At 51.2% G+C, this 23,351-nt stretch overlaps 1 protein-coding gene across 1 annotated transcript in view; it reads right to left on the bottom strand.

Moving 5' to 3' along the window:
- The window catches only part of TMEM211 (transmembrane protein 211), a 51,515-nt gene extending 38,461 nt beyond the window's left edge, over nucleotides 1-13,054 (bottom strand). The window contains exons 1-2 of the mRNA XM_035889614.1: nucleotides 12,931-13,054; nucleotides 11,971-12,114 (exon numbers count right to left, since the gene is read on the bottom strand). Of these exons, the coding sequence (XP_035745507.1) occupies nucleotides 11,971-12,114; nucleotides 12,931-13,054 (268 nt within the window). The remainder of the gene's footprint in view (nucleotides 1-11,970; nucleotides 12,115-12,930) is intronic.
- Nucleotides 13,055-23,351: the final 10,297 nt, after the last annotated feature.

Raw genomic sequence — 23,351 nt, 5'->3', positions numbered from 1 at the left:
TGTGCCTCAGCCCCTGACAGGGGCACGAGCTCTTTGTTTATTCCCAGATAGAGTGATCAGCCCACCTCAGCTCCCGATGCCTCCTGTAAAGGGCTGTTGCCCAGGAGTTCACTGCATCAGTAAAAATGTAAACTGTAAGCTCATTAGATATTCATAGATGCTCTTTCTTGATTAGCTCACCATTAATATTTCAATGTCAGAACTGGATGCACACTGCCTCCCTGCTCTCTTCCTTCCTGCTTAATTAATTTTGACCATCACCGACAACAGTCTCCGACAGATAGCAGAAATTAAAGTGGGCTGTTCCATGACTTTGCTTGCTGTAAACAGCTATTTGCAATTCCTTTTCATACATCACCCACCCGCGACAAAGAGATCATGGTAGCAGAAAATGAGTCTCCCTCGTGAGGAATTCAGCACTCCAAAAGAATATTTGCTTATTCGATAAAAATAATCAAAGACAGACAATGCAGTAGGCACAACTCAGCAACAAGATTTGTGTCTCACCTAGCAGTCAGCTGGCTGTTATGCCATTATAAAAAAGAAAGGGGGAGAATTGTTAATTTATCTTTACAAAGAAAGGGCTTTTGATTTAGGGTAGCTCATAAAGGCCATAGTATCGCCCAGCCGTGAGGGGATGTGATAATCACTGCAACCCCAGCAGTTGTATGAGCAGCTCACTCCATAAAATGCAGGCTGCATGGCTGCCTAATGCACAGCACACACATCCACAGCTGATAACACGACATGCTGCTAATATTCTGTTTGATTTTATTGACGTGCTCAAGATATATGGGGGCAGGAGCAGCAGCAAGGCAGAAATTACGCAGCGGTGCTCATTCCACCCCAGCCCAGGGGACCGGCTGCCTTCATCCATCCTCCTCCTGAGCCCGGAGGGATGGGGAGTTCTCCTGCATGACAGGAGGGCAATTTGCCACCTCCCAGGTGCATGGGGTCCTAACACAACACACACTAGCATTGCTATCACAAAGTGCCTACCTGGGACCAAAGTAGCACCAGGTTTGCAGAAACAACATTTTTGCCTTTCTTCGCTGCCAACTTTGCCACTGCTGCAAAACGAGCCCTTTGCTACTGGACATGCTCTGCACCTCCATCCATTGCTGCAAACCATCCTGCCCCATCCTCCAGCCTCTGCTTTGCCAGGGAATACACCATGATGGTGGCTCAAAGCAAGCAGAAAGGCAGGAGCAGCATGTTGCAGCCTCGCTCAGCTCCATCCCCTCCGCGCAGTAACTCAGGCTGTTAAATGCCTGGCCAGAGCTCACCATCTGCTTCCAGTCTTCTAGGAATACCGCTGTGTAATTCAATCAAAAAGGAGAAGATCCTTGTTTCACTGAATCGTAAGTCACTCTTCAAGTAATTATATTTTTATACCCCTATCAGGAGCAACAGGGGCTGTTCATTTTATGGGCTTTAGCAGCCAGAGACATGTTTCTGCCAAGGTTACAGCTGGGAGGGGAACACAATTTAACATTTCCTCAGCCACCCAAGGCTTATCCATGTTTTCAGCTTTTGGTTAGGCAAGTGCCTTTGTCCAGCAACGCTTTAATGTGGAGCATAGAAAATGCTCTGGCTTGGACCAGAAGAGCTGACCAAACCATCAGCATGAAGCTGATTTCCAGTGGTGTGAACACGCCAGATCTGCCCTTCCAGGGCAGTGCACAGAGCAGCTTCTGCAGCACAGTGTTTGCTGCCTAACCAGGGAGCAAAATCCTGTTTATCCCAGCAGCTGGAGGAGACACAGGGCTGGATCCCTTGCGTGCTGCCTTAGAAAGGTCAGATGAGATTAGTTCAGGGGAAAAACCTACCAACTTGTTCCATCTAAAGTGCTTGGGATGTAACTCACAGGACCCAAAAAATAAAGGAGTGTTTCAGAGATCCAAAAAGGTAACCTTGCTGGAGCCTTCTGCTGCTCTTTGGGGTAACTTCCCTACTTTAGACACTTCCACTATCCTACAGTTGTGCCCTCTCCCCAGACAGCCATCCCTTAGCACCACGGTCCTTTCTTGGGTTAGTTCTCCACCTGCTCATTCACTGCCCCAGATGTTCAGTCTTTCAAACAGATTTATTCCCTTGACTTTGAAAGGGGCTTCACCATGTTTCCATCTGTGTTTACACTCAGTGCAGGGTAAATTTCTCCTCCTAGCAGATCTGTTCCTTACCAGCAAAGAAATACGACTCAGCATAGATTCAGACAGGAAGGCAGAGCAAAACATTTCCGAACCAGCGCTCACTTGGGAGCTGAGCTACGTGCCCACACAAGGACGGAGACCTCCGCCAGACTACCTGCATTATCAGACTGTGCAAAAAGGAAGCGGGACCTGGCCCAGAGCCACTGCTCACGCGTCCGCTCTCAGAGCTGGCTCCCCAGCTCACCCAGCAGCCCAGATCACACAGCACCGCCTGCCAGTTACTCAAAAAGCTGAAGCCAAATGCTTGTTTAGAGCAAGCAAAGCAGGACTGAAATGCCCTGCATCACACCGAAGGGTCTGACCCTGCTGGTCAGCTGGGGCTGTGGGTGTTGGAAAGACCCATTCTGTCAGAATTTCATAGCTTCTTTCTCAGGGGAAACCCTATCTCTGTGCATGCCTTCTTTTAAAGCAGGACTGGCTGATGTGTGAGCACAGCCGTTTTTAACTGCCTGGGCAACTTGTGACACAAAGGACAGTGAGCAGCTGCAGCCCAGATTTATCACCTTGCTCACCAAGGCTAGGCCAACACATCTCCACTGTACAACAGCAGTAAGGCCCCATCATGACTTCCCAGATGGATCTACAGATGCATGAGCTTCTTCTAATCTCAGGAAAACAGATTTTGAGGCATTTGGGGGATCACTACTTCACCCTAAGCTGATATCAACCTTCAGGTTTCAGAGCAGCAGGTTGCTGCTGGCAGATGGGTGCACATGCTGCTCTCATCGCTGTGTGCTGTCCTGCTCTGTGTCCTGACAGGTCCTTGTCCTCACATGCAGATTCTGGCTGTTAAGTTCCAGCCAGAATCCAACCAGCCCAGCAAACATTTATGTCTGACACCAAGGCCAGAAGCTGTCTTCCGTGCAGCTAATATTGTTTTAGCAGATCATAACAGGCCAAAAACTTCCAACATTGACAGAAGGAGAGGGCTGGACACTGGGGTTGACCAAAGATCCCTGAAGGGGAACATCCTTCTCTTCAGCAGACCGAACAGCAAACTGCCCATGACAGTCCCAAGCTCCCTATTAGTGTCAGAGAGGATGGAGAAGGGTTTTTTCTCTCTGTGTTACACACTACACACTCAGTCCAGATGGATGTGTCCGGAAAGATGATGCGACCTCCACACAATTGCTTCAGGATGCGTGAAAATCAGCTAGGAGCTCCATTCCCCCCAGCAAGGGAGGATATTCAGGTGGCCCTGGAGGGGGGTTGCAAGGGTCTGTCTCCACCTTCCCAGCAACAACAGATACAAACATGAGTGAAACCAGAAGGAAAAAATGGAAAAGTCAAACTCTTTATGAAGAGAAACACATAATCACATAGCAAGGAGATAAGGAGACATGCTTCTTCCCAGCGCTGTGGGCATGCAACAAGCAGGCTGGGCAGCCACTAATGACAGCTATTAGTGTCACTGATTACAGCTATATATCTGAAGCTTTGCAGGATCTGGCTTATAATGTCCTGGCTGTGCTACCAGCAACCTGAACTTGCAAGGGAAGAAGGACCCTCTCATGCAGTGGTTCTCTCCTGCAACAACCAACAAGCATGGTTAAGCTCCACGAAAGGTGAACCATAAACAAAGCCATCCCTCCCCAAGAACTCATGTGAGGGAGCCTGCTTGGAAAGGTATGGCTTGAAGAGCCCTCCGCTAACACCCCTGAGCTCCACGCCAGTACCTTGAAAATGTTCACATGATAGTGAACGTCCTGTGTCACAGAAGAAGGAACAAATGCCTGCAAACTGAACGGAAAGTCACAGGCAAAGGAAAATGAATTCCCTCTAAAACTGAAGTATGGGGTTTCCCATCTGAAACACATGGCTGGGGCATGGTGCTGGGGTCCTAGCGGCTGGCTGGTATTTCCTCAGAGGCAGCAGCTTTGGAGCCCCAGTGGCACTTGTTATTTGTTGTTCCCATTTACTACAAAGCACTGTTATTATTTACAAAATATACTTTTTATGGACTGTTACTGCATCCAAGTGCAATAACTGGTCTAAACTCAAATCCCTAGGAGAACTGTTGAAAGAGAAGCAATTCAGCCACATATTAATATGACAAGGATTTCCCCAGGTTTAAGGGAATAGAAAATATGTTTTGTACAAGTGAACTAGCTCTTTCTTGCAGCATAAAACCACTCTTTTCCAATGATAGCAATGAAAGGATATTGCTTCTGTCACTGATGCCACTGGAAATGTATTGCCCCTCTCCAAGAAACCAATGAAAGGACATGGCTGGTTTATTGTCTAAATGAGGCTGCTGAGAAATACTCTGCTCCTGGCATTAGCCCAGGCACGCTGCTACCATCATGTCCCCTGCCTGAAGGGAGGGCAAAGGCACCAAGTCAGCAGGTTTGTGCCAAATGGCAAAACTGTACCTGGAGAAAATCAAACCGTGGTTTGAGAACTAAGCAGAAGAAAGAAAACTGTCCAAATGTCAGATGGAAATGAATTCCTAGCTTCCCTCGCCGAGGCTACCGCATGGCTCAGCTGCTGTACAGTGCAGCCAAGGATCTGGCCCTTTCTCCTTCAGCAGCTCTGCACCTCGTATGAAATGAGCTTAAACCCTGGGGAAGGCTAATCTACACTTAACCTGTGGCAGGGAGCCTGGCCGTTAGGAAAGCTGCCAGCCCCTCTCCCTTTTACTGCTAAGTTTAATGGTCTGGCTCTCCGCTGAAGATTTTAGGTTTTGAAAGTAAAATCACGAAACGGCTCCCGAACCAAAATGATCTGTCACTGGAATGTATGCACCGAAGTGAGCACCGAGAAATTACTGTTTCAGCAGAAGTAAAAATTTCCTCCTGTGAAAGGCTGAAGTTGAGTCAGTGTTTGTGGTTCCACTTTCACGCCTGTCGATCTGCAGATCTGACAAGTTCATTTTGCTCCCCTGCAACGTCCTCCCAGGTGACATCTCCCAGTTGGAAGGTAGATGGAAAAAAAGTCAGTTGTTGGTTTTAACATGGGAGCTCATCAAATTCTTAAACATGCAGAGACTGGTGGAATAACATCGTCTGGGCTTCAGCGCTGGTACCCAGCATCTCCACAGGGTTCAGGGCAGTCCCTGCTCCAGGACACACCAGCCCAAGGCCCAGGATGGTGACAGGTTTTACTGAGCTGAATTCTGGAGCAAATTGGCAAAAAATGCAGCAGAAGAGGATTTGCATCAGTGCAAGTGAAAAAAATGAGAGCAGATGTTAAGTGAAGCGTAAACAATATTGGCGCTGGAGCGAAGCACCTCTCAGACTGGGCTGCGACAGAGCCCCCTCTCCAGCACCCTGGCAGCAGGCTCCTACCACCAGATATTTATCAATTGTGTCAGGTATTAGAGAGAGTTCACTGACTGAATAATAATGTGCCAAAGGCAGTTTTTCGACTTTGCTAATGTAATTAAAGAAAGCAGGGGGGAAAAGCCTTGGGCCAGGGAAGGAGCCAGGGCTTCCGATGTTGTTGGTCGCTATCTCTATTGCAAGGACAAGATGGGAAATGTGGAAGGGAGAGGGTGAAGATGGCAATGAGAATATGAGCAGTGACAAGGATCATGCAATTACTTGCAGCTGTGATGGGAGTGTTGCTCTTTCCAAAGACAAGGAGAAAAAAAAAGAGCTGCCCTTGCGACCCAGGAGCTGGACCTGTCTCCAGGTTCAGGTTTCATGCCACTGTTTTTTACTTTCATGCCTGAGAACCTTGCATCAAGGGTGGACTTTGCTTTATTTTTGGCACTTCTCCTCTTGCTTAGCCAAATCTTGCAGTTTTGGGAGACCTTTTGTGAATGGCTGGAAACAGCTTTATGGCAATGTTGGTTTAATGCTGCTCTGGTGATCAAACACAGCCGGCAATGTCCTTGCATCAGGCCTGAGCAGATTTTTCAAGCCCCGCAAGAAGAGGGACCACATGGGCTCTGTGATAAAAGCCAAGATGCTATTTTTAAAACAGGGAATGGGGAAGCTTTGGGTGATTTTAAATCAAATCAATGCCTGGACAACAGAACACTGCTCCCCCCTTGCCTCCACTGCCAAGTTCCTCCTCCAAATCCCAGGGCTGTCTTCTGACAAACAACCCTTGGCGTCAACAGGATGGGGCTCCCAGGCGCCGCGGCCACGAAAACGCCCATCAGGAAACCGGCTGTGGGTCAGCCCCCAGCCTGGCTTTTGTGGGAGGGGGTGGGAAAGGCTGCATGGTCTGGAACTGGCTCAGACCCTCGTCTCTTTGGCTGGCCCTGAACATTTTTAGTGTCAGTCACAGCATTGGCCACCTGACCCCAAACTGTCCCCTGCCTTGGGCAGATGTCTGCTCCATTTGTGTCTCCTCAAAGAGGTGCCGCAGGGGCCATGCTGTGACACTGCCTGCACCCTGGGAGCAGTGGGCATGTCCCCACTGTCCAGTGGCCCCTGCAATGTCCTCGGACATTGCTCTCCAGCATCCCCAACAGCTGCTGGTGCCGCAAGCCCTTTAGTGCATTGGAAGGTGATATTTGGCAGAGTGCCTTCCCCAGACCATTATTTCAATCATGTTTTCTTGGCAAGGGACAGGACAGGAGGGATCTGAGACCTTGCAGGCAACTGCTGCAGGTGCAGACTGGCCACGTGCACCGATGTATGTGAAGCTCTGTCAGCTCACAGCATCCTTTGGCCCTAAAAATGCAGCGTCTGAGCTACAGAGCAAAACACAGGGATGCAAGCAGAGCTGCTCTTTCTTGAGCCATGGCAACAGTTCCACTGGCGCCCGGTCATCAGAGACCCCATCAGGCAGCACTCCAAAACCACCTCACATGGCAGTGATGGCAGCAGGGGAGGGCAGACTTTCATAGTGGTTTTAATAGCAGGTCAGCAATTACCAGGCAGCCACAAACCCTCTATTTGCTGCCACCATGGAGATGCTAGCAAAGGTCGGAGTACCCAGGCAGCTTGGTTGTACACCCTCTTGGTGCTATTTTTATACAAGATACTAATTAGACATTACCTATATGCCACCAGGCTGATCGATATTAGTCTGAGGAATCAATACAGATGCAGATGATGGTGCTTTTTGCCATTCAGAGCCTGCACAAGCTGGGAAAAACAGGGCACCACTGATCCCGAAGGTAGGCTGAGATGCAGGGTGGGATGGAAGGCACAATGGGGGCAGTGACCACACGCTGCCTTCCTAAATAACACTGTGACACAGGCTCTGGGCCAGCCTCCTGGACAGGGACCCACCATGTGCCTGCATCCCAAGGCTGGAGCAAACCTCCCACCCGTCCCGCAGCTCTCCCAGGGGGATGGCACAGCCCATTTTAATCTGGGTTGCTTTTCAGTCCTCAGGATGCAACGCATTTAAAAGATTCACACTGATCTGAAAATGAATAATTCTCCCCCTTTATGTGCTCTTACCCGATAATCAGTGTCTGAAGTAATCACAGGCTACTTCAAAAAGCACAAGGTCTCCTATATTTTGCTTTGATGCTTAACTAAATAAAAGCTGAGGCCGTCTCTGTAACACCACCATGCTTCTGCCAGCAAGAGGGATTTTCACTGCAGAATGCAATCAAATTTTGCAGGAGGAAGCTCTTGGGACTGCCATGAAACTTGGGATTAAAGTGCAGCTAAGTAAGGGAGTTGCGTAGCTGGGGGTTTCTACCTGTCTTGCTGGAGTCTTATGACTGTTCTGATTCTGTCATGGCGATGCTGGGAAATTGCTCTTTGAAACAAAAAGAGCCTTAGAAAGGCACAGGCAGGTCAGGATCATTTGCCCTCAGCACTGGGTTTGTCTTCAGCAGTGAGCTGATGGTGGTAGGATTAGACAGAGAGCAGCGTGGGGTGAAAGCAAACCTCTCTCCAAAGGATTCCCTCATGTTCGACTGTGCCTGTGCCCTCACCAAGGTGCAAAGCTGTGCAGCCTACCCCTGCCAGGCCATTTCGCAGGCACATCTCAGAGACCAGGGAAAAGATCAGCAGCCGTGGGGCAGCTGGGGGTGCATCCAGTTGCTAACCACTGATGGATTGGCCACCTCTCACCTGCAAACAAGAGCCCTTTGCCTGAAAAGCACATGGTAAAAAGAAGCACAGTCCTGCTTTTTGTGGAGGCTTTCAGGGTAGCAAAAGGAGCCATGGAGGGAGGCTGCTAGTCCCCGCTACGAAGACTTGTTGATTTTCCTGAGCAGCAGATGCAATCCACTTTGGTGCCAGAGCACAGTTGCCAGTATCTTAATCCAACAGCAGACCCATAATTCTTCCCTTAGTCCCACAAGCCCCAAAAGCAGAACAATTTGCTGTCTGATGGGGTTTACTCAGCCTCAGTTCAAATCTCGGTTTCCACTGGTAGCAAGTCTTAGTCCCCTGGAAAGGCCATTCCCATGGGAGCACAGATGCTCTCAGGCCATGGAATAGACACGATCCGGTCCATGTTGGAAAGCCAGCAGGGGCTGCTATGGCTGTCAGCACCCCCAGCCTTCAGGACACTCCCCTAATGTGGTGGCACTGCTGGGGACTGTGTGGGCTCCACCAGCTTGGAGTGAGGCCTTGGGGCTCCCTGGGGCATCACCAACAGCTGCCCGTGGATGAAGCTGGTGCCTGAGACACTGTGATGGCCCCATGTTCCTTCCAGCAGCTTCACCACTGGCAGTTGCTCAAAAACTGGTCTGAGAGCTTTGCAGAGATAAACTGTAATGTCCAGCTATAAATCCCAGCCTCCTGGCACAGCACCTGGAAGCCACCAGAGAGGTTGTACGGGCACAGCCAGCCCTGGAGAACATCCCCTGCCCTTCCCTAACAGCCCTGTACAGCAGGAGACATTTCTCCCTGGAATTAACTCCTATTTTTAAAAATGCCAACAAAGAGGCTTTTGCTGAAAAACAACTGTGGCAGGATTTCAGCTGTGCACCCATTTGCACTCCCTGTCCCTGAGGTTAGCCCCAGGGCCCCTCTCCATCAGCACTGATGGGCAGCAGCTGCAGGTTGGGGCTACCCACACATAAATGGGGCCAGCTTGGCTACCCCCCTCTGCCTGGTGGTGCTGGTATGCAGGACTGGGTGGAGGTATCATAGCAGAAATTTAATTTTAGTGAGCTGGCACCATGCTTGGGGAGTGAGCCCCATCTCTAATCTCCCTGGGGTAGCTTTGACTTTGTTCGTAGGGTGTGAGAGCTGAGCAAGTGTTGTGTCTTTTATCCTTCCTCCTTTCCCTGTTGCTCTGCTGCTCATTTACTCTTTCATTAGGGATCATCCTCTTGTCATTCATGTGGATGTGTTGGGGTTTTTTTTCTAAGGAGTGGATGCCAGGCATCAGTAATCGTGTTCAACGTATGGTGGCAATTAGCCCAGCTCTGAACCCTGATGACATGTCTGTGTCTGCAATTAATACTCTGCTCTATCTGCATGAGGTTTCTATCTTCCTTCCTTCTGGGGCTGGAAAAGACATAGCTTGGATCTCTTAAAAAATAGCAGGAAAGTGTTAAAGACATAGTGTGAGCCTGACTGTCCCTTGCTGTGGGGCTGCTCTCAGGATTGGGTCTTGTTTGGTTCAGCTTGGCCTCTGCACCTGGATTTAAGTGAGTGTGGCTCAGGGCATCTGTCTGATACAGCCCGGAGCCTGCAGGGACTGATTCTGGCTCTGTCAGTGCCTCTGCTCATGCACTTCACAGCATGTTTCATGTGCCTGGCTGAATGCACCCGGCCCTTTATTGGGAAATTAGATTGCCTGGTTCAGTGTTTTATGCTATCAAGCTTACTTACTAGGGCCTTCAGTGCTCTGCAAAATACCTCAACTTGCTTTTGTGGGATGGGAAAATGGGAACAAAATTCTGAATTCAGGGTGAAAAATGTCAGGACAGGCAGAGGGAAGGTGCCTGTGGGACCTGCTGTGCTTCAGGGAAGCCTGGGGTTTGGGAGAAATGTGGCCCCCTCCTCCTTCCCACCGCTCCACCAGCATCTCGCAGTGGCTTTAGAGGGGTTCCCCTGGTAGAGCTGACACCACAGCAGGGATGGATCTTGGCCCCCCATTGGAAAACTGCTCTACCAAACCTCACAGGCTTGGTCTCCCTTCCTTCTCTCCCATATAAATTCATTTCCCCTAAAAAACCCTGCTTTTCTCTGAGATAATGTCAGTTCTGGGGAGGAGTTTAGCTGTTCCCCAGCTGCTTGCTGGGCTGCAGCTGATTTCTAATGAAGAGCTTCCTCCTGGGGGTGAAACATGGAGAAAAATTAGGGGGGGGGGGCGGGGGCAGAGCATTTCTGAATCCAAATACATTAAACCTTTTAATTCTGTTGACTCAGGGCTGCCTTGCTCTGAATGGGAATTAATCCACAGCAAACCAAAATTAAAAAGCGCAATACAAAATGCTTAGCAAGGCATCGCCAGGGTTTAAAGCAACCCATTAGCTTGCTTGAACGTACCCAGTAAATTTTCATTTGTCAATAACGCTTAGAGCCTACAGTTTATTTACAGCCTGTTCAATATTACCAAAACCCCTCACAGTGCCTCATTTGTATTTATCTGCCACAGCCTGTTTCCTTTCCAGGGACTCTTCCTAATCCCTTGCTTTGTACTCTCTTTTTCTCTTGTGGCAGAGCCAGATGCAGTGGGGATGTGCCACCCCCTTGAGCAAAGGTAAGGCAGGGTTACCCCATTCCATCCCGCTTCTCTCCTGCACGGGAGGCCACCCTCAAGGACACCCTGAGCCACCTCCCAGTGACCCATGCCATCCCTAGGCTGGGGCTGAGACAGGCTGGCACGGGGTTCTTCCAGCCTCCATCCTGCACCCAGGGGACACACTGGCCACAGCCACCATCCGACACAGTGGGGTGATGGGAATGCCCAATTCATGGCTCCAAGGGATGCATCGGATGTGAGCAGCTGCCTGTGCCCACCCGCATCCCAGTTGAGCTGGAGCAGCTGTGGCAAATGGGCCAGGCCCCTCCATCTGTTCCCAAATCGGCTCCCGCGGGATGAGCCCTGGTGAGGAGAGCATGTAACAGGATTTCCCCCAAAAGCCGCTTGAATGCTGCCAGGCAGATAACGAAGCCTGGCTGGCCCTAAGGATTTCTCCAAGGAAAGGAGTTTATTCTCGGGCACAGACATGAACGGGCGGTTTAATCTCCTGTTGTGGCTTGTGTCCCATTGGGGTTGTTTAGTCCCACCCTTCAGCTCCCGGAGACGTGGCTCCCTGCAGTGGAGACTGACCAGTGGTGGGATTAGTCCCTCTGCAGGGAGCACAGGACAGGGATGACCTTCCCCAGCTGCCTGTCTCCTCCCCTCTGCATTAGTGCTTCTCAAAGGCAGAAGTATAAGCAACTGCAATGGAAATATAAGCAATGCCCAAGGAGGCCAGGGGATATACGGCCTGTCTCGGGTGTAAAGCTCAGCAGGGGAAATCCCTCCAGAGGCATAACCACAAAGATGGCCCAAATGGGACTGCAAACTTCACAGGAGGTATCTATTAGACCCCGGGAGGTGCAGCAGCACCCTGCCAGCAGGCAGTCTGATCTTGGTTGCTTGCCATGGACCCCTTCCCTACATGAGCCTGAGCAGGGGGCAGTGAGCAGCACCTGCAGCCCAGGTTCTCTGCCACAGACTTGTGTATTTGGGCAGAGGGGATTTGTAATAGATTTTATAAGCGTGGATATAGGAGGTAATTGCTAAAGCAAAGGGCTGCTCTCTTTTCTCCCAGCATTGGTTAGGGTTTGCAAGTGCCTCTTGTTGCTGAGATCCAGGATGCCATGAATGACCAGGCAGCACCCTGGGGAAACCCCATCTTTCCACCCCAAAGAGCAAAGTCCCCGTCACTTGCCTGCTGCTGTCTGCATGTAGCCAGCCAGGGTGCAGACTCGCCTCTCGCAGGCTCCGCTGGGCAGCAGGATGGCAACGATGGCCAGCAGCGAGCTGAGGGCCAGCAGGGCACAGCCGCCCGCACACAGCACGGCGCTTGTCTGAAAGGACACACAGGGTTGTCAGCAAGGTGGTCCCCCACCACCGTCCCCACGACACCTCCCCACAAATTCCTTCTCTTGAAGTGGGGCCCCATCATGGGCGGTTTCTCCCACGCCTTCCCTTCTACCTTCTGCTCCTTACATTCACTGTTAAGTCTTGAGCCCACGGTTCACCCATCACCTGGTCCCAGGGGTTATTAGTATTCAGGCTATGGTGATAATAGCAAATGTATTACATGCACGAAGGGTTACATTGCTAATACAAGTGCCATTAGATGCCTGTGACGCGTGTCAGTGCCTCCACTGAGAGCTGAAACGTATCTCATGATGGCGCCCGCCCCTGCAAGCCTGGCAATTAGAAGGTATTTTGCCAGTGATGCTCCAGGGCAGGCAACCCGCTGCTGCAAAGCTTGCCGCACACAGGCTGCTCCCACCCCTTAGCCCAGCTCACCTCCAGCAGCCCCACTGGCTTTTTCCTGCAGCAGCCGTGTCTTTGATTTAGTCTCGTTTGCAACAAAACTGGGTCGTTTGAGGCTGTTACTCAACCTCAGCTCACACTGTGGCATGATGCTTTGGGGTGCCAGAGGCTATAGGAGTGCTGGGTGGGCAGCGTTTTCCCCGGGGGCTGGCACAGCGCAGAGGGGCAGTGCAAGGGGAGGCCAGCACAGCAGCCTGTCCCCCTGCCATCACCTGGCCAGGGTGCAAGCAGTTTTGATATTTAATATTCTGGCTGCAAGATGCAAACTGCATCAGCAGTGCTGATTTATGGCATTTCCACCTCTGCCAAGAGGACATCACTGGCAGTGAGGTGGTCCCTGTACTGGCGGGGACGCTTGCCAGCCCAGCCAGGGGCACCGTGCGGCTGGGGGCAGTGAGGGGACCCATGATGGGTGCCTCTTCCTCCAGCACCCAGCTCGTGGCAGCCTTCAAACAGTGCAAGGGCATCTCGTATCTTGGTCCCAGCGTTGCAGCAGCCACGTCAAGTCCTGTCATTTCACAGCATTTCACGGCAAGTTCTGCAAAACGCTTCTGGCTTTGGTGAGTCACCCCACAGTAACATCAGCGCCTTGGCTCCCTAAAGCAGTACAGCTGTAAGACAGGTCTAGGCCCCATTTCCTAATAACCTGTGTGGGAGCTGCCATAAGGAGCTCAGGTCCCACCTCCACCCACCCTTGTCCAGCCCTCTCGCCCTGCTGAGATGTTCTGGTTAGAAATGCACAATTTTCCTTTTTTACTTTTCCCCCCACATTTGAGCTTTTGGGCAACCATGGTTCCATTTGCTGCCCCTCACCAAAGAGGTTACAAATCAGGAGTAAATAATATGCTAAATGCAAGTTATGCTGCAGGAACCACAGGCAGGCTGAGTTGGGGAAGAAGAATTGGGTTTACCCTGTGATGGCTACGGGGGGTCCGAGCAGCTAAAAAAAACCCTCCTGACCCTCCAGCACTAGCGGTGCTGCCCCACAGGTCTGGCACTGCCCTACATCTACCTGCATTATTTACTGCTGAGCTGGTTTCTAGCAGCTGGATCCTGCAGGGTCCTGTCAGGGAGCTGCCACCACTCCAAAAAGGGACATGCTGGTGCTGGCGAGGGATGGGCCAGGGGAGCACGGGCACTGTCCCAACACCCTGGTGTGAGTGCTTCCCCCTGTGCTGTGCAGTGATTAGAAATCAGAATCTTATTTATAGCCTATTTATACACCACGCAAGCAATGCAAATGCTGTTCTGGCAATAAGGGTCCTGTCAGGGAGCTGCCACCACTCCAAAAAGGGACATGCTGGTGCTGGCGAGGGATGGGCCAGGGGAGCACGGGCACTGTCCCAACACCCTGGTGTGAGTGCTTCCCCCTGTGCTGTGCAGTGATTAGAAATCAGAATCTTATTTATAGCCTATTTATACACCACGCAAGCAATGCAAATGCTGTTCTGGCAATAAATTAATTCCTGACTTGCAATGTAGAAGGCATGGCCGTGCAAACTGCTACCAAGAGAAATGGAGAGGCTGTTTTGCCAGGGACTGTGGCAGCAGGAGTATCTGCTCCTCTCTGGCGCCTTCCAAGCCACCAAGGTGCAAAGAAACAAGTGCTGCTTCAGGGCAAAAGAGACCACCCCTAGTGGGGACCATCCCCTTCTCTTGTCCATACCCAGGAGGGACCCACAGGGTTTGGGATGGGATGGGATGGGATGGGTGACCCCATTGCACAGACACCCTCCCAGCACTGGGAGAGCAGCCACAGCCCTTGGTCCCCACTGCTCCCAGGGCAGCAGCATGGCGAGGAAATACAGACTCATAAAAAAAAAGTATTACTCTGCCCAGCGTCTGAATTTCACCTTCCACCCAGCAACACGCAAACCCATCCTGCTTTGCGAGGACCGTTAATTATTTAGAGCAATGAATTTTTCAGCAGAAAGGGGTCTTGTGAAGCAGGCTTGTTGCTTTCTCGTATGAAGTGTATTATTTTTAATGACCTAGGTTTTTCTTAATTATGGTAGCGCAAATCCCTTAAAAAATCGCAGCTCCTGCTGGAAACGACCTATGAGCCACTCAGACTGCTAATCCTGGCAGAAAGGTGCAAAGATGTTTCTCAGGACATAGCACCAAGAAAAAAGGCCCAAACAGGATGGGTGCAGGTGAGTGTTACACTGCAAGAAGAGCTGGGTCTGGTTTGGGTCCTGCCATTGGGATTCATACAGATGGCAGCAAGACTGTGGAGTCCCGGGGCCGGCAGCACCCTGATGTGCATGGTGGTGGCCAAAAAAATGACCAAATCCAACCAGGCCTTGGCAAAGGGAACTAAGGTCTCATTTTGAATAAATGTGTTAAAATTCATGTGGGCAAGAAGCATAGGTAAACGGTGAGGTTTGTTTTCTATTACGTGGGCCAGGGATGCTGAGGCACTAAACGGCCGCCAGGCAGCTCTGGGGCAGAAGGGGTAATGCAGCCAAGCGGTTTTGCTGTGGGGCACAAGGGGTGGCAGTAGCGCAGCCGCCCCAAAATAGGTGGCAATGGGGAAAGGCACGGGGCATTTCACGGCAGATTGCAAGAGGTCCTGCTGCAAGCCAGTGGTCTGAGTCTGGCTCCTACATTATCCTGGTACGCAATGGTCAGAGCTGCTTAAACACAAGGTGCGAACTTCTTTCCCTTTTTTTTCTCCTGCCAAAACACTGGATAAGCTCTTGTAAAACAGAAATTTTGCTTTTGTCATAACCTTTCCAGGGCCTTGGCTGGGAATTATCCCAGGTGCTCCTGCCCTGTACTGGAATCGCACCTGCAGATCAAACAGCCGCTCAAAGAAAAATAATAAAGCTTAAGTCTGAAGAAGTCCATGGAGCAAAGGTACCAAACAGTAGCAGCTAAAACCCCTCTCCTTCCAGCTGTGCAGCACCTCCCTCTCTCTTCCCTGTTTGTGCCTGTTGCATCTTGAGCAGAAAGGAGAGGATGCAGGAAACAGGATGCAAAGGCTGAAACCCAAAAATAGACAGGGCGGAGAGGGGAACAAACGGGATGCATCGAGGCCGTCTGTGAGAGCCCAGCTCGGGCGGGGGCAGGAAAAAGCCCATTCATCACAGCAGAGAGCACAGCTCCCAGCACAAAACTGGCCAGGGAGAAGCAGGACCTTGCTGCCCGGTGGGCTGCCTCTCCGCAGGCACCGCAGACCCGCGGCCACACCAGGGGAGACCCCCCCGGGGAGCCTGGCAGCCCGAGGCTGTGAGCTATCCTGCCTCTGCCGCGCTGGGAAAAGACATAAAACCATGTCAGATTTTCTGCTCCCACTCCCAGGGAGATTAATTGTTTATCCCCAAACAAATTAATAGTCCCCTGGTGGGACTGTAAATATGCCTTTATGTAGCGTAATAAATTCCGATTAACAACAATCCCCTACCCATTATTTTAATGTTTTACAGGTCTGACACGCACCATGGCTATGCCATTCACTAAGCAATAAATCTGCTGAAGATGCTGTTTCATTCACCAAAAAAATCAAAATTAAAATGTCACACAATGACCATCCTGGGAAGAATCACTTAATATCCCTAATGAAAATTTTTAAAAAGTTAACCCCTCTTTTGAAGCCAGCATCTATGATCTTTACAGTTTAAAGTGAAAAGGGCAGAGAGAGAAAAAACTGTGCGGTCCAATGAGTTAGTGCTGAGAAATGGCACCCAGTGTTTGGCTTGGAGGAGATAAACCAAGCTGGCAAAGCTCCTGCCATCGTGTTCTGTGCGCTGGGTCACACTACGATGCACATTAGTGCATTAATGCAATTTATTAATTGGAACTTAACCACCCTGAGAGCTGACATCCCGGGTGGGCCCTGTGGTACCCGGAGCAGTAGGCTGAAGGCAAGGTTACAGACTGCTTGGGTATTTCAGCCCTGCTCAAATGCTTAAGCATCTTTGCAAATGAGGGTAGAAAATAAATACCCTAAATAATTAGGAAATAAAGCCACAGGCCGAGAGAGAGTGAAGGTCACAGCATGTCTGGCTTTCTGTGGGTGTCTGTTGAGGCAGAAAAGGTCTCAGAAACCTCAAATGAGCTGGGGAAAAACTGGCTGTAAAAGCAACTGTAAGAAAAGAGGAGGCAAAATTAATCAAACCATTTTCTGGTTTTTTACATGTGGTCCCTTCCCATCAGAGCTCTGTGTGATTAAATACTCATTCAGGGAAGATGGTTTGGGGTTAAACTGCATAGTGCTGTACCTGGAGAGGCAGAAACTGAATGGACACCAGGGTTTTTAACCTTGTTAAAAAAATAAATCAGCGCTCAACGGAGGTGCTGAGTGGGGACCTGGGGTTTGGGATTTGCAGCAGCGCTGGCAAGGACCCGGGAGGCCACACCAGGGGCTGATGCCGGGAAATGGATGCAGATGTTGGCAGCTGGGTCTGGCTCTGCTGCATGGCTTGAGATCCCCCTGGCTGGGCTCCTGGTACGGGAGGAGTGGTCACCACTGCCTGTCAGAGGGCAAATAAAGAGGGCTGGAAAGGATCAGTGCAAATACTCATACTGGTATCTATCTGCAGGGCAGCAGCAGCACTCGAGCAGCAAAGGTGCTTCCTCTCCACCCTAGCACCCAACAGGGTCTCTGCGTGCCCCCGCGCCCCATGAGTCGCTGCCACCAGCACCACATGGCCACCAGGTCCTTTGCTCCTCCCAAATCTTCCCGTAAGTTCTGCACTGGACTCTAAAACCTCTGCTTTCATCCATACCATGCTATCGAGACTGCCCTGCACCCAAAACAGCAGGGCCTTCTCCTTGGGCAAAGGTGCAAGAGGAGATCTCGATAAACCCCAGGAGTATCCACCTGGGTGCAACAGAGAGGCGCCTGCCTCTACAGGAGACGCTGCGTGCGCCGGGGTGGGTGGATCGAGCCTCGCAGCTTGTTCATATTTCCCCCACACAAGTCACAGAAACAAACATCCGCCATCTGGTCAGCATTAAAGTGACGGCCAGGAAGAGGATCCCACACATCCCCATCTTCTCCTCCCTGGCAATTACCTTCCTTTCGGCACCATCGGAGAGCTTTCTCCTTCCTATTTGATCTTCCCTCTCCATCCTGCTCCCATGCAGATGCTCGCCCCTGCCCAGCAGCACTAGGATGTATTCTGATGGGAATGGTGGGAGTGGGTCTAACCTCCCCAAACCAGCCCAGCAGTAACACAGAGCCCCAGGCACGATGCTGCTAGGTAGGTGACTGATGTCTAAGAGACCCCTGAGCCAGGGTGGTTTGGGCTGGTGTACAGGGGTGCAGAGGAGGCAATGAGGCTTCAGTCCTCATTTCTTCTCCTTCAAATGAAGGTTTTGGTTGATGGGGACCTGCCCATACCGCAGCACACACAGGGGGTACTTCTCCCCAGCCCAGACTTAGCTGTTCATGCACAAAATTCAGCAAACCCCCTTCCAGAGACAACTCGGCCAGCTCCAGCCTTCCAGGTAACTTTCAAGCTTATCAGGGCCTTCAACACAAACACCAGAGGGGTTAATTACCAAACCGATTCAAGAAAAAAAAAAAAAGCATTTTTTAATTAGGGAGAAAATAAGAGACAGATAATATGTCTGATGAATTACGGCTGTCTTTCTTCCAGTGCCATTGCATCTGGGGATGCTGGAAAGCAGTTCCTAATGGCACTACTTTATCTAAAAGGATGATGGATAGTGGTGAAAGAGAAAAAAAAAGGGAAAAAGTAAGGCATTAGCACATCAATGGTGTGCCTATGACCTCCATCAAGGGATGCGAACCAACTTAATGAAATTTTAATTAGGCAGCAAGCAGTGCGCTGTCGCTGTCGCTGGGTACCAGATCAGACCTTCTTACCCGCACTCCATTATTATCCTTCCTTGGGATAAGCCCTTTCCTGGCGCTGGTGGCAAAGCTGGGCTCATCGTCTTGGGCCAGGGAAGGCCCTGCAGGTCACAAAGCTCTCCCATCTGGCTTTTCCTTACAAAGGCAGTGGAGAGGAGCCCAGAGGGAGTGCGACTTGCAGCCTCAAGAGGCTGGAGGGAATGTCCCACCATCAAAATGTCCCTGCCTGTGTCCCCACTGCTCTGAGCCAGACTCTGCTCTGGGCCCTACAAAGGAGAAATGCAATGTTCAGCCCAAATTGTCTCTGATGCGTCCGGGCAATGCCCTTCCCAAGGCGCACGGTTCAGGATTCCCTGTTTGTCCAGCAGGTTTTTGGGCAGGAGACCCAGCATGAACCACTCATCACTGTCACGAGCAGCCACGTCTCAGCTAAGCCCCAGCTGCTGCCCAGCCCCTGGCCCCGCAGCCCAAGCGGCGACGCCGTGGCTAATACCCACCTCTCCGTGCCTTTGTTTAAGCAAAGCAGCTTCTGTCTCCCCATTCAGAGCAGAGCTGATAGAATTAATCCCAAGAGCAGCCTGTCTGTATTTTCAATCAACTTGACTTTCCCCAGCCCACCCATAAGCTGTCTCAGCACCCATTTCAGCCCAGCTTAGTGGTGAGCAGTTCACCGGTCAGTGAGTCCTAGTTCTGGTTTGGTCCTCGGGCACTGAAGCATGGGGCCAGAGTCCAGAAATTACAGGTTTCCCCAACACCGGGTATTTTCTGTCCTGTTAACATAGGTCAAAATACTCTGGGTGGCCAGTGAAAGAGATAAAGTCTACTGCGAAGTAATATGCATAAAGAGGAAGACAGTGATTTCAAGAATTGCTGAGCACTTACACCTCTTGCCAAGGTTGTGTGAGTGCAATTGAAAACCAAACTAACAGGTAGGCAGAGTAAACCGGGAAGGATCTGCTCTCTTGGGAAAGTTCATAGGAGCTAAAATTTGATTTGCTGGTAATCCCAAATTAACACACTGTCCTGATACACGGCCCCCAGAGGTAGAGCAGACGCTGCCCAAGAGCCAGTCTCCCACGTGGCTCCCTGCTTGGGTCACACTGCAAGCTGGGAGCTCCCAAAATGCTGAGAGGCTCACCGTTGTGCCAGAGCCTGTGCTGGAAGAGGAGTGACGGATTTTCCAAATATCTTCCCATCTCCACGAGCACCCCATGGGCTTTTTCACTGGGAACAGGGCTGTGTAGCTTCGCAAATCTGACCCCAATGGGCAAAGCTCAGATTACATCGGGAACCCAGTGCTGAACTGGCATGGTGAGAAACCGGCAGTGAAGGTTTATGAAACCTTTCAACACTTTCTAGTAAAAGGGTAAGCAGGTTTACTGTGCATCTTCACTAGGCTGAGAGAAGGACTTTTCAAGTCCTGCTATGAGCAAAAAAATCAGGAAAGACCCACTCGGGGAACTCCCGGGGCCATGTAAAGCCTCCCCCCTTGTCCTGAGTGGGTTATTTTGTGCTCTGCTCCGGCAGGGCATCACTGGCTTCATAGGCAAATGGTCCATGTGCTTTTAACCTGAATAGAATGGACTGATCAGCTTCTTTGTTATTTTAGATTACATGCTTGGAAAAGCCTGAAAATAATTGGAGACTAGCTGGAAAAATAAAAATAGAAATTTGAAATGAAGCAGCACTAGCTTTGGAAGTGCAGCATTGAGACAGGAACCCATGAGCCAAATGCTCCCACTGAAAGAGAAAATAAATTAGCTCAGGATAAAGCACTATTTTGCACACACACAGGGATCTGGCACCAAAAAAAGAAAAGTAGTGAGATGCGATGAAGTATCTCAGAGCCCAAAAGCTCACCTGTTTTTCCCAGCTCTACCAGTTGGCCTTCCCAAGAGCAACCCCCTCTCCACATGGCACCTGCACCCCTCAGGGTACCCCTCATCCAGCCCTCACAGCTCCAAGTCCCCTCACAACAGATCCTCCTCTCCATTAATTGTCCATGTAAGGGCCCCAGTCATGAATTGGCTGTGGCCCCTGTGCAGTATCCCCACCACCATCCTCTCCTCATCTGGCTCCAGCCAGATCCTCTCCAGTTTCCATCAGCTCCTGCAAGGTCTCAGCCTGCACGAGGCAGCCTGGCCGCACCACCTCCTGGTGTCAGGGATATTTTGTTATATTCCACCCCATCAAATCACTGTCATGATGCTGAGCACAGTGCAAAGCCACAGCAGCCTGAGCACTGACAGGGTTAAATTAAAGGCACCCGTGATATTAGAGAGCTGCAAAGTAATTATGAAAGGAAGCAGAAAAAAGCCAGCAACTCTAAGCAGACATGAAGGCCCTCTTAAGAGAAGAAAGGCATGTTAATTAACCTCTAGACATGATTCAAAGCATCATTTGTAGCATGATTAACATAATCCCCCAAGTGCAAACACACAACTGGCATTAACGATCATTTGCAGGGCTGAACTCTCCCCCACCCCTTCGACAAATTGGCACATTTGAACAGGGAAACATTTGAAACGCGGTAAGCGTGCACGTTTCAGGAAACAAAAAGAACAACATTCTCTGGGGATGGACATCCCGGCTGTGGGCTGCTCCCACCCCCTGTGCGCTGCAGGCGGGCATCCTCCCCAGATGTGCCTTCAGCATCCTCCCCAGATGTGCCTTCAGCATCCTCCCCAGGTGTGCCCTCAGCATCCTCCCCAGATGTGCCACCAGCTTCACGCTAGAAGAGTTCCTGATCCCCAGGTCGGCTGTTGCTTCCTTTGCCCCCCGTAGCCACAGCTCCACATCCTTCTCGCCAACATCTGCCACTTCAGCAAAAAGCTGGTGGCTGTTTTCAAGAGCTCCTGGATTCCCATCCACATTAGGCTCTCAGCTTTCATTTAAAGAAGGAGCTGCCCACAAGATTGCTTGAAAGATTGGAAATGAATGTCACAAGTGCTGAAAGCAAAGAAGAACGAGTCACAGTGTCCCCATCTCTCCAAAAAGGAGAATCTCTTGCTTGAACTTGCAGACAGAGCTCACAGCCCTGTCCTGAGCACCGAGGCATGCGGGTTCGGAGGGCTGCTCATGCAAGAAAGCCAAAGCTGTTGCCTGCCTTAGCAAAGCTGTCAGGGATATTTTATTATATTCTACCCCATCAAATAACCATCACAACAGGTATTCTCATCCTCATCGTGGTAGAAAGCTGGTAGGGTAGCACTTTCCCCTGCAAGAGCCTGCATTGTTTGTTCATGAATTATTTGGGTGGCATTAATAAAGGCGACAAGGATGCGTCAACAAATTCCCCTGTAAACGCCACTCGGTGCCGTGATATTCATCCCTGCCACAGCCCAAACTCAGGAGCTCAGAGGCTTTGCGATGTGTTATATTCTGGATCTAAAGTCTTTTCAGAGGCTGCTAGATGGCTGAGGCTGTGTGTGGCTGAAGCCTGTTCAAGTGAGTCACTGCTGAGCTTCATTCTTATCTTTCAAGTTTGTTATTACTTGGAAGTGTTTATCTGCATTGCGTTTGCAAAAACATCTGAACAAAGGCCAACTTACAGAAATGACAGCATTTTTGCATGTTTTTATATAAATAGGAAGGATTTTATACAGCCAGTTCTTTTCTTTGCAATTCACAATATTTGTCTTTAATGACAGTTTTAAGGACCATGACGGGATTTCAGCAATCGCATGCAGACCTGGCGTCCTGGGAGTGATAACAGCGCGGCTTCACGGCAGGCTGAGAAACTCAACTACTGACACCCATTGTGCCGGGCACAGCCATGACCTCTCAGGGATTTAGCCCCTTCGTATGGCGATTTCTGCAATATAGCGACCGGGAGCAAATCAAGGCTCATGTGCTTTGAGCAGCGGTAGTGAAATCGCAGCCACAACCTCAGGGTAAGAAGCTAAGAATAAAAGGAGAGGGAAGGAGAGGAGGAGGAAAGGCAGGGGCAAGCGGGTAGTGGGATGCTGGGGCCAGGCTTTGTGCAGTCCTCGCGCACACCCAGCAGGGACAGGCAGCTGTTTGTCACACCAGGACACTGCAGCAACCCCAGGCCCCAAGGGGCAAGCGGGGAGGTCTTGGCCTCCTCCCTCCCAAAACCTGGCAAGGGCTGAACGGGCAGGGGAACGGCCGCAGTCCCCCATGTCCAGGCTTGGTTTCTGGATCCTCGTGGCAGCAGTTTCAGCCACCCCTCTGCTCCTCAGCTGGCAAGCGGTGCTCAGTGCCCTGCTGGGGAGCCCCAACCCTCTCCTGTTTCTCCCCTGACTCCCTCCCACATGCCCACGCAGGAGCTCGCCCAGGCAAGTCGGAGGGATTTGAGGCCCCGGTGGCAAGGTACGGCCGGGAGCCCCAGCAGGACAGGGTGGCCGGGTCAGACCCACAGCACTGCCGGGGCCATGGCCGGGATGTGCACCGCAGCCACGCTCAGGGTGCACCGACGTGCAGCTCAGGCTCCACATCGGCACGAAGGCACCCAGGAGGTTTCTGTGCAGTGTCCCAAGCACAGCCAAGCATCCCAAAAAGGGATGCAGCCCCACAGGAACCACGGGACACCCATGGGGTGCTGAAGGGCAGGACACAGGGGGTGCAGGGGATGAAAGGGATGCTTGAGAGCAGCATGGGTGGATGCAGAGGATGCTCAGGGGCAGCATGGGGGATGCACGGGCTGCCCGGGATGCTCAGGACAGAGGTGCTGGGGCAGGTCTGGGGGACAGGATGAGGGGATGCTGGGGAGCCTGGGTCAGAATGGGGAATGCTGGAGTAATGACAGGGGGACCTTAGGGAGGCAAGGAGGACAGAGAGAGACACTGGAGAGCCTGGGGCAGGTCTGAGGGGATTGGGGAGGAATGATGGTGGGCAGGAAGGTGCCGGCGAGCCTGGGGCACGTCGGGGGATGCCGGGAGGTGATGGGGGGGGGAGCGGGGGTGTGCCGGGGAGACCAA

Source organism: Egretta garzetta, unplaced genomic scaffold, assembly GCF_000687185.1.
Source record: "Egretta garzetta isolate BGI_Z169 unplaced genomic scaffold, ASM68718v1 scaffold112, whole genome shotgun sequence".
Taxonomy (NCBI): domain Eukaryota; kingdom Metazoa; phylum Chordata; class Aves; order Pelecaniformes; family Ardeidae; genus Egretta; species Egretta garzetta.
The sequence above is the reverse complement of the archived record's forward strand: the minus strand, read 5'-3'. Positions and strand labels throughout refer to the sequence as shown.